Source organism: Mastigoproctus giganteus, chromosome 6 (assembly GCF_048544385.1).
Source record: "Mastigoproctus giganteus isolate SK-2022 chromosome 6, ASM4854438v1, whole genome shotgun sequence".
In the NCBI taxonomy this organism is placed as follows: Eukaryota; Metazoa; Arthropoda; class Arachnida; order Uropygi; family Thelyphonidae; genus Mastigoproctus; species Mastigoproctus giganteus.
Genome location: NC_143580.1, coordinates 219,711,874 through 219,724,042, shown reverse-complemented (window position 1 = coordinate 219,724,042; position 12,169 = coordinate 219,711,874). Strand labels below are relative to the sequence as shown.

The 12,169-nt window shown below is 36.1% G+C and overlaps 1 protein-coding gene across 1 annotated transcript in view; it reads left to right on the top strand.

Moving 5' to 3' along the window:
* Window positions 1–12,169, top strand: part of LOC150085000 (sodium/potassium/calcium exchanger 4-like) — a 131,658-nt gene that overhangs the window by 35,892 nt on the left and 83,597 nt on the right. Inside the window, exon 2 of the mRNA XM_090375703.1 lies at window positions 2,495–2,821. Coding sequence (XP_090231829.1) covers window positions 2,495–2,821 — 327 coding nt within the window. The remainder of the gene's footprint in view (window positions 1–2,494; window positions 2,822–12,169) is intronic.

The window sequence follows — 12,169 nt, the reverse complement described above, 5'->3', positions numbered from 1 at the left end:
CGTAATGATAGAAGAGTATCTTCACTTTAATAGAGAAATAATTCATTCAGTTCTGACAGAAGATTTTGGAAAACGAAAGATCTGCGTTGGGTTTGTTCTGCACTGTTTGAGTGATGACTAAAAGCTGACAAACTCGAAGGATGTGAAGAGCTCATTGAGACTATTGATGATTTTCCCTCCTTAAGTATTGAATAGTAACGCTATATATGATGGTAATTTTTCCTCCTTAAGTAACGATTCACAAACGAACAAAGCATGGAATGGCGATCCACATGCTCTCTCAAACAAAAGAAATATCGTTTTCAAAAATAATTCATTCATAAGAATTTGTTCCAATTAGGAAAGATAGTGAATAAGAATCACTAAGCAATTACTTCTTGCTCCTACCAAAATCTAATCTATCACGACAAAAGAACCACGATTTGAAAGTGGAGAAGATATTAAAAGAAATGCGAAAAGGAATTGGCGATGGTCAAGAGACGTGCGTTTAAAAAAATTTCTAACAACTCTACAAGCAATTTGGAAGGTATGCAGTTGCTCAATCCGATTGCTTCGAAAAAATATTAAAAGCCTTTTTTTTTCATTCTAACATCTGGTCTTCTTTAAAATAACACAGTATTTGATTAAACTGTCAAACATTTTAATTATTTTGCTCTGTAACCCACAAATTTGAAATTTCTCTTTGTATGGTCTTCCTTGATCCAATCTCACTAGGTACGTTGCTAATCTTTGCAGCATTTCAAAAACATCTCCTAAGTACGGCTCTAACTTGGACAGGATATTCTAAGTGTCTCAAAATTGCCTTATGCCACAGAATTATAATCTTTCTATATCTACAGTAAATTATTCAATAAAACGGCAACAGGACACTATGGCCCTCATCTTCACTTATCTACTGCACAAGCAATTACACGTTTCCTGTATTGTTACCTCCAAATCATTTTCATCTTCTAGATTTTAATTCGTTTCTCCAAATGTAAATTGCGTGTCTTCTGTGGTCAATTTTCTGTTTTCTGGACGAAAAACCTCGTTTTTGGAAGAAAAAACTATGATACCCTCTGAGACAGACTAACTCAACCACATTGTGAAAAAGGCCCATAAAATTCCTCACGTAATCGATGGGACTCAAACTCGGGTCTTTTTCAGTCGGTGTGGGAAGGAGACGATCCTACAAACTGTGCTACCGATGAGGGCCTTTAAGATGCCTGTCTAATTCATCCTGAAGGAGAGCTGCTTGGAGATGATCATTAACTGCTCTCCTCCTGATGTTCACTTTATCTGCATTTCCAGATCATGCGCAGAGGTTAATGACCAGCGTCAGGACATCCCTTCACATCACTCTCAGATCTTATTATCTCCAAATTTAAATGATGTGTAATGTCTTGTATCCATTTACCACTTTCATTTATAAATATCGGAAATAGCAGTCTTATAACCAGCCCCTTAAAGGATCCAACTTCCTGGAATCTGATCTGAGATTCCATTATGTTCCGACTTAAGAAATAAAACAACTTAACGATTGATCAGTGCAAGAAAAAATAAGATTATCCCATCAATAATACACACTACATGTGCAAGAGCGCATTGATGTCATGAATCAAATCAACTGACTGGCGTCAGTGGAAGATTAGATCTCTAGTGAGAATGTTACTTTACCAAGCTGTAAAACCGCGTTGGTGGGATGGTCATTGTGAAGGATGGAATGATTATATTGGAGCATTGTAATTTCATCTAGTAATAAATAGTTAAGATCTACTAGATCTACTTATAAACTTATTATGCAACTATTTCACAAGAACAGTTTTGGTCTTCACTACTGGCGAATCTTTTATTCTCTGCTGCATTAATATGCTATGCTTGACCTAGTTGGTTATAAATAAAGATCTTTTATTCAGCATTGCAACATGTTGTTATGTGCATACTAAACCAGCTGCTAGGAGCTCAAAATGCACCAAATAAATCGGTATTCTTCTAGTTACCATGACAGCCGTTTAGATTCCACAGGCATTTTTCGAGTATCTTTTTTATTTCTGTCTAGGTAATTATTCAAGATACAGTACAACGGAAGAAGGATTATCCGTGTTGCATCCAGAAGGCATAACTGCATTAATTAAAACTTAATTTTTCCGTTATATATTACACCTGGCATGCTACCACCACAGCTAGTTTAACCTGCAGTGAAGCGAGATGTGTTTCCATGGCAACCAAGAATCTGATAACAAATATGAAATCTGGTATCTGTCAGAGAGGCTGATCGCAAATCGGTATTCTACGCTTCAGAGGTGCAATGGAACAAAGAACTTGAAATGGTGCTTCAGAGGAAAATAAGTTTTCCTTCACATAGTATATAAAAGATTTATTTTCAGAAATGCCAACAGAGGGCGCGTAATTTAGAATATTTAAGGATTACTTATAAAGTAAGATTTATCAATTTATATAATTATAGTTACCATGAACTTGAATATAATTCATTTATTGTTATATGCTATTTCAGGCAATAGATGGCGTGCACAAGAATCAGCTCATCTTGAAAACCCAAGAAGCCACACGTCCCGCCGTTTACAGACCCTACTTTCCGAACATCGCAACAACGATTTATCAGACGGTGAGGCACCAAATACCTCCCATCCAGGAACAAATGCCAAAGAAGAAAAACCATCATCAACCAGCATTTCGCTACCAAAGATCAATTATCACGACAATAAACTTAAATCGTCTGTAGAAAGGAACCTTCCAATCCAGGTGACCAGTGAGACATCTACAGAAAACGAAACCCTTGTGCCTGACGTGGAACCAAAAGAAGAAGAGTGTACCTCTCCAGGTGAGTATTTGAACCGTTCAGCCAAATTATAATGCTTAGTTGGTTTGGAAGCAGGAAAATGTAGCTTCAGTAACAGTAAGGCTAAATATTATCCAGTTCTGCTTTAAACTTAGCCAGACTCCCTGCCTTTGGGAACCAACTTACTCCAATGTTCAACAACCTAATGCACATAGGAGAGTGAGATCCGATCTTTTTCTATTCCTTGATTGCCTTCGTGGGCAATCAAGGAATAGAAAAGGCACAGTTGGTAACATCGCTCTCCTCGCCCACACCGGGCAGAAAATACCCGAGTTTGAATCCCATCAATGACGCGAGAATTTTTATGGCCTTTTCCACAACGTGGTAGAAATTATTCCACAGATACTAGAGGCTATCATAAAGGTTAAAGATTTCGGCACGCTTTATTACTTTACCAGTAAATAAAGGTGATTTGTAAATATGCAGGTGTCGGATATTAATGGTAGGGCAGTGTACGCAACCAATCGAAGTCCTTTGGAAGCAATATAGGGTGGCTTGGATTGTTAACCGCTCTTCCCACCTTCAAATTATCAGTAAACTTTGACAGTTTACCTTGTATACCATGGTCAATACCATTTATATAAATTAGAATTATGAGTTAGTGAGTTTACATAAGAGGGTAAAAGTTAAACAAAGAATATGAAAAGGATAAATAGATAGAAAGAGAGACAGAAAGTTATTACTCTATTAAATTTCTTACTGCGCACTGAATTCTATGAGATGTCTGCTGTCACTAGTCCTCATACAGCTGGGAGCTAATGCGAAGAAGACTCCCTCCTGTCAAGAGAGTTGTACACTTGTTTTAATGGTTGTCGACAAACAATTTGAGGGTAGCGCGACAGATTGATTCTTTCATCCACCTTACAATGAATCGCCTTTGAGCATCTACCTGTATCACATTTCAGCATACTATCTTTGAGTATCTACCTTTATCACATTTCAACATGTCCTTTCAGCACATTGATTTAATTTTGGTAACAAGAAATGCTTCGGATTAAATAAAAGAGCAAAATAAGAGGTTGAGGTTTGGCACAACAATCCCATCTTTGTCAAAAACTCCTTGATAATCGTTCAGAATTCGGACCAGAGTAGTCAATAAACAAGCACCAGTTGCTTTTTTTTTATCGAAACAGGGACCTTATTAAAGTGAATTATGAATTAACCAAATGATCAAACTTGTACATATTCACTGTTTTATCTGGTGGAACAAAAAATTCAATCACTTGTATTTGAGTTTTGAAAACAAATTGTTTTCTATCTCCAAGGTTATGTCTGTTTATTTGAGGATCGAATTCGAGACATCACGACTGTTCACCTGTTACGATCAAATCAACAATAATGGAAGGAACTATTATCAACAGCCTCAAAGAGGCTCTTCACATTCTTCGAGTCTGAGCTGCATGTGCTCGTCAGTCAAACTGTCCGAAACAAACGAATTCTTTCTCAATTTAATCTGTTTAAATAATTCTTCGGGCCATGTCCACAGTCTTCCAGATCCTTGCTGAACTCGAAATCTTGGAAAAAAACATGCGAGCGAGATTAGAGAATCGTTCAAAAACAATTGTTTTACCAAGTCTTAAGTTTCTGTTGCACTTTTAATAATTTTCAACGTTACCAGAGAAAATTTCTAAATCGGAATTCAATAAGTGCATTTTAGACACATTTCACCTGAGATTTTGGTAGGCTTGTAATAAATTTTAAATCAAGAATTTATATTTGTCCACTCCGTTAGTACCTATAAAATATTCACAAACTTTCTTGAAGCATTTCCAGCCTTCCACTTCCAAAGGATTTAATACCCTTTCAAAATGTTTCACTTCTCAATGACTCTCTGATCTGCAAACCGACAAATAAATCTTTAATTTTGGCATAAGTAATGCATGGAAACTTATTAAATATTGAAAATGTGTTGGTTTTATCAGTTGGTGGCTGATTAGATGACATTTTTCTTTTCGGGTAGAAGATTCATGCGGGAAGGTTAAGATATTATTTTCATAATGATTGGACGACCAGATAACACATGCAATGTACTTTTCATAAGAGTTCTGCATTCTTACAGAATCCTTTCAGGAGGACTGAATAACCGATTAGTATAGATGGAATTATGTTTCTTCTGGGGAGGGGCACAGCTTTGAGACTTCATTTCGAAGAGTCAATATAAAGCCTTCAGTCCTTTGGTTTCTCTTCCAAGGACATTCAGGAATACATCAACATTGCTATAGTAGCAGCGTGAATCTTCCCTATAAAATTATGAAGAATATTCTTTTTGTCATTTACGAAATATAAATATAATTGTATCTTTTTACAGCAAGTTCCATTCCTTCAGCCCAGATTCTAAAAGCTTCGCACGTGCCTTAGATAAATTTAAATGGCTGACATGATCAGTTAGTTTCATATTAAGTTATACGATGAGGCTTGTTTGGGTCTAGGCATTCATTGATTCCAGTTTGGACTGTTTACATTGGTTCATCTGTGATTTCTTCTTCAAATAACCAGGTTTCTGGTGGAACATGAAGAGGTAGCTGTCACTGTAACTAAGTGGTCTAATGGATTACGTTTCACTGCAGATTAGATGACGTGCAGGTGAGGCAGAATAGTCTAGTAACTGTCCGAAGTTGGCCACTTACAGCAAGATCTAGAGAACTCCAAGCTACACAACTTTTTATTCAGCAGTTTAGCTAATACGAATAGATAAACCAAAATCTAAATATATGTAAACTAAAATATAGAATGTTTTGGGGGCTGATGGTTCTAGTTAAACATGAACTGCATATTCGAAATCAGAGCTAAAAACTACACCAAGTCCATCCTATTGAAAAAATTTTCATTGTTGCTGAGGGTTATGGAAAACTCAAATAATATTACTTAATCATTCAGTTTAAATCATACCATCACTAAAATCAAAATGTACGTGATTGAAATTTAATGCATGGTGTGGAAGGAACTGCATGAACATTTCTATAGATGCAGTTCAAGTAAATATGAAACCATTATCTCACCAAGATGATCGAAGCGGTAAATGAACCAAAATGATCCGAGTGTTTAGGATATTCCGAAATTATGTCTTAGAAACGAGACATGTGTGTATCTTCCTGTGGAGTTCAATCTCTTTGCTCGAGATGTTACATAACGTTAGGGATTATGAGCAGGAACAAATTATTGGGTGGTCTGAAGATGGGTGGAAAACATGACAAATCCTTGTCAACTGTTTCTGAAAATCTGTAAAACCACTGTTCTTCCAGATTGTTTACAAATTTCAGAATAGACATGAACTCTGGATTGGTATGAAGTACATAATTCTGCAAATAAGTGGCTATGAATAAAATTTATTTTGGTACATGCTGTACACATATAAGCCAGTGCTGTTTTGAGACGGCCACAAACCTTAGACGCACCCAATGTTGAGCCCTGGTGTTAAAACATATTGGTGTTGTGTGTGTATTCGAAAGTTAGGGTACCCTACAAGGGTTTTAGGTTCAATCCTATTTAGGTTCAATATGTTTTTATACAGATTCAGATTTTTCAAATTTTTGTCTAATACGTCTTGCTCCTTAAAAAAATTAAAATATTTTTTGCTAAACTATGTCAGAGTTTTTAATGAAATAGGGCTTTCAGTCTTGTTGAAAAATATATCTTTAAGCATATTAAAATTCTATTTCGTGCTATAAAAATAGCAGGAGTTTTCTCAAATAAAATATTTTTTAGGAGAGCGAGCTTCAGAATTATTCTGTAAATATACTTTTCCATCCAGAATAAAATAGAGAGAGAAAAAACCCACTGTTCTGTGGAGAACTGAGACACCCACCAACTTGGTACATATTGAAAATCTCGATAACTTGACGCAGTCAGAGAATATTAAACTTGTCATGTGCCAGAAGAAAATGTCTGCATTTTAGAAAAAAATACCTTGAAAGAAAATCCTAAAAATCCTATCCTATTGAAGTTCTATTTATTCTGTTTTTCATTCCCAGACAAATTTGATCTTCTTTTCCTGCCTGCAATACGGTGTAGTGTTATCACTTTTTTGCTGGAGAATAAAACATAGAATATTCACAACGTACTGAGTTTTAGTTCCATCTTTGAAACTTTACCTTTATTCAAAAATTCTGAGACAAATTCTCGGTTGCGTCTTGTACTAAGGATGGTGAGATATATAAAGTACAGCCGGTAAAAAATAAAGGTCAATGATTATAAGTAGATACTACTAGAAGATGTCAGCATAATGAAGTGGAAGATGAGTTGGATAGGTGTATTGCAGTGATATTTGCAATTGAAAGACTGCTCGAACCACGGGGGCACAATTACAAAGAGTCAGCTGCTGTAAAATAAGTTTCACAGCATTTCCCGAGAAGAGTCCAGTGGAATAGCTACTGTAGCTGAGGGAAGGTTAAGACGTGGACGGCATACATTCTGTTGTACTAAAAAAAGGTGCATGTGAGGGCATCAGACAGTTGGAGATGTTAATGAAATCATCCTTAGACTCGGAAATGAACCCTCCTGGACTTGAGAGCGCTAATGTATACCCATTCCAGAAAGGAGATTCTAAAGATAAATTAGATGGTATTCTTAATGGATCAGCATGAAAGGGAACTATTACCCAACTAATCTGGTTAATTATTAACACAAAACAGTTGAATGCTATAAATAACTTTGATATTATTTATATGGCTTCACTAAAGCTTTCAATACGGTTCCTCACGAAAGGTTGTGATATAAGTGGCTTCTCTTTATATACTTGTAAATTCATTTAAAGATCCTTTCCAAGATTAGATCCTTTGTTGAATCAGGTACAAGCTAAAAGACAGGAGACAGAGGATAGTAGTAAATGACTTTGCACTTAGAGAACATAATTCCATCTGCCAGTGGTGAGATTACAGTTACCAGGGAGGACCTTAAAATTCCATAACTCAGCGACAAACAAGGCCACCATAGGGCCGGATATGTTTCCAAATTTTATCATTCAAATAAGTAGGCCTTTCATAACAGATGGGCTTATACATCAAGAAATTTTCAAAAGTGGAGTACTTCCACAAACGTGATGCAACTATTTTGTTCAACCAGGCCCTAAAGTTAATAAACATGAAGAAATCATGGACTACAGGCCAATTTAAATCAGTTGTACCCTGAAAAAACTTCTGAAAAGGCGATTCTCTCAACTCCGAATCACCTTCTTTTCACGCACAAACCTTTACATATAAATTCAGTTTTACTAGGCAGATCAACCACAACCAACCTTCTGGATACTCTTCTACGTATACAAAACAATAAATAACAAAGAGCAGCTAGACATCATCTTTCTGGATAATTCTCTGACAAGGTATTTGAACCTCTGGCTTGGCAGATCTCTGCAGCATATGATAATATCTCCAAACTAGCACTCGTCATCATCTTGGAGAACTGTTTTAATATTCGAAGAAGCCTACTACAAATACTCTGCAGCATGATGAACGAGAGAAAACTCATCGCTAGACATAAGGACTTAGAAGCCTCTTTCACAATCTAGAATGGTGTTGAGCGAGGTAGCGCGTTCTCTTTGCCGCTGCCCTGGAACCTTTCTTAGCTCATAACATTTTACGACATATGCAGACGACTTAAATTTTATTAATTTCAGCAGACATTGAACAGCATAAGAAATATGTCAACAGACCAGCAGTTTATTACAGAGCCTGGGTAACTATCCTGGTTGCATTGGGCTGCATCTTAACTCCGAAACCCAGAACTCGCAACTAAATACATCATGAGTTGCGTCTACCCCTGTACCCTTATACGCTTCGCCGGCTTGATCCTCCACTCATAGATTTCTCAGATGGTTCAATAAAATTGTTGCGAATCCCTTAAACCATTTCACGAGCCACGCTGTACTCGAACCTCAACTAGGCATGGAAGCTGCGAGTTATCAGAACTTGATGACGTTTACCCAGCTTCTCACCGGGATGCTAGAAGCGCCAAAGATCAACAACATAACACTGAAGATTGACGCCAAAAGGCTTTGCTAAGATACTACATACCAAAGACAAGATTTTGGGTATTCTTTTCTCTTCATCCAATTATGAAAAATACTCCAAACTGATCGCTGTTCATTGTCTTGTATGCAACTACAATAGTCTTTATGCGTCTGCAGGTTACTTCAAGTTATTCCCAAGCCTAATCTCTAAGACCAACGAGAGAAGGTCTCGTTGAAGTCTAACGGTGTCCATATCGACAGAAACTGTTGTGTAATGTTCACTGTCATCTTAATCATCAGGCTGTACTGACACTCCACCCAAGACTTGTTTCCATTTCAAATGCTTCAATAATAAATTAACAGATAATGAGAATATAAGCTGTCGTTATATATAGGATTTTGTAAACAAGACGCTGTAAATATTGACTCGTAAATATATCAGCAGGTATGGCCTATATGTACTGCAATGTAACCACACGTGCATGTGTACAATCAGATATTAAATCTACCTTGCAATATAAACAAGCGTCTAGGCAGGTTCATGGTGTTCTGTCAATTTACTGAACTTTCGAAAGAGGGTTGAGAAGAATTCATTGCCCCTTTGTATAAAACGATGATGAGGTCGCATTTTGAATATTCTAATTATGTCTGGAAGCCAAACTTATAAAAAGATATAGAAACTTAAGGGATGGTTTAGAAAACAATGACCAAACTAGTCAAATTTGCTACTTGATACCCAATAAGGATTAAAACGGATTGAAAAGTGCGGTCAGCAAAGCTTGGAAAGGAGACATCTTAAGGTATATTGACGAGGGGTATCAATAAAAATGAATGAAGGAAGTATATTTTCGCTGGTTGGATAAACAAGAACCACAAATATAAAACGTTAGGATAGGCTGGATCCCAGAATAACAGTAGGCTTGATCTTAAAAAGTTTACCATCGGTTGCTGGATGTGCAACCAACCTACCCCACCCAAAAATAAAGATAAACAACCATTAGCATCGAAAACCGAATTCCTTGAAGATCATTGTATGCTTCTCACCAATGATATTTACACCCGAAAATTAGTTGGAGATAATTTTCACTGTCAGTTGAGAAGCTGGATTCACTTTATGCACTAAGTAGAAAACTGTTTTCCCATAACTATGTGATGAAAGTGGCTCTTTCCGACACGTACAATGACTTCATAAAAATTTTAAAAATAAAAGAAAAGAAAGAATGAAGACCAAATTTTTTATTTGAATTTAGCCTACCTACTCTTCTATAAAAAATAAAACGTAAAGAATCATTGGAACGGTTCAACAGATTAAGCTGAACAACATCTCTTCTCAAAGGAGAATTCCTTCATTCTCTTCGTTAGATTTCTAATCAGGATTTAATTAAATTAAAGAAACGGAAGAAAAGTTAGGGCAACATTTAATTCCTTGGAGTACTTAAAAAAAGAAATAGAATGAAAAATATAAAAAAAAACACAAATCAAATAGTCTTGAATAAAATCAAATGTCACAGTAATGCTTGAGTGAAATTTCATACGGTTCTAAAAAAAAGAAGCTTTTCACGATTGGGTAGTTTTATTTCTGGCGCATTGCTGCGGTAGAGTTGGTTTCCAAGGTGGAAGATTGATAATCATAACTTATGGGAGTTTGGGACATCACACAGGTTTTTGAATTTCCAGAAACAATTCTGACAGAAAATAAATGGTATAGCAACAGAAGACGGGAAGAGAGAGAGAGAAACAAGATAGAGAGAGAAGATAGGATCCTTCAAACCAAGAAATGAATTGTAGTTAACTAGATTGTACACTGGTATCCAAAAATTTTCAGCCTACACAAAAAATGTGATCTTATTATACAAGTATATTTACTTCTCTGGAAAGACACGACAAGTCTAAACATGCAAGGACATGTTTTCCATATATTACTCTTTTGAGGCTCACTACTGCCTCTCTATAAAAATATTTCCGTTTTTTATCCAAAGGGGTATGGCCAATGGACTTTCTCCCTATTTTAAATTATTCATCTTTTACTTACATTATTTCGGATTAAGAAGTTTTTCTACTGCTTTTTTTAAAGTTTAGAAAGTTCAAAAGTCGAACCGCAGAATAAAAGTTCACTTTAGTGAGTACCGTCCCTGAGAGAATCATTAGGACGATGCCAATCCTGGTTAACGATCGACGCCTAATGAATATTGATTACTTAAAACCGTAAGAAAGTCAGAATTCCAGAGACTTACAAAGCGTTATCAGTCTCTTGGCACCAACACTACTTTCTTCTATCCCTTCATGGCACTATCTTGCTTACACTTGAGTGATTTGTTGCCTTCCGGGTCATGTGACAACCGCCATCCACCTGAACTACATCAATTCATGGAAGCCTCACGTCGCTTACTCTTGATGTTTAAAACATCAAACGCCATGCAAACAAACTGTCACTAGCACCATACAAAAGGCTGGCTGTCAAGCAACTCAATAGACACTTAAATATTTATACTTTGGCCTGTGAGAATTTTAATTCATATTTGAAAATTTGGCGTATTTTTTCTATCTTTTGGTCTTTATTCAATATTTATTAAGTTTCAAATCAAAAACTAAAATTCAAAGTTAAAACTCATCGATAAGTACAATACAAGCATTTAAAAAAATGTTATGGTCAAGTCATGATTAAAATATTGAAAAGTATTCGAGCAGACAGTAAAAATCGACAATGAATATTTACCAAACGACAGTGATTGAAATCGACAATGAATGTTTACCAAACGACTGTGATTGAAATCGACAAGGAATAACGTTTGTCAAAAGGCAGTATTCGAAACTGACAATGAATAATATTTACCAAAAGACAATGAATACCGTTTGTTAGAAGGCAGTATTTGAAGCTAACAATGAATAATGCTTACCAAACGACAGTATTTGAAGCTAACAATGAATAATGCTTGCCAAACGACAGTATTTGAAATCGACAATGAATAACTTAGAGCAGAAAGTACTTGAAATAAACATGTCTCGTTTATTTTAAGTCAATAATGAGTAAAATAAAATAATTAAATTTTATATTTATAATCCGGGACGACCAGGGCCAGAGGAGTTCTCAAGATAGAGAGAATACAAGAAAGAGCACCGTATTTAGCAGTCACTGGCTGGTACAAGCAACTGAAATGAACATTACTTCCTTGCGCCTTTAATGGCAGCCGATTTAATGCGCAGCAGACGCTAATATGTTCTTCTGGCAAAGTAATACCCCTTATAAGACTTCTGTTATTGTCTTAAGGTAAGAACACGCCCATTTAAAGACTTGATTAAGTTAATGCGATATTAGTTCCACATTTTACAGAAATCAGGCTTGCATTTCGCAATGTTCGTGCTCCCATATGGGATCATTTCTTGTA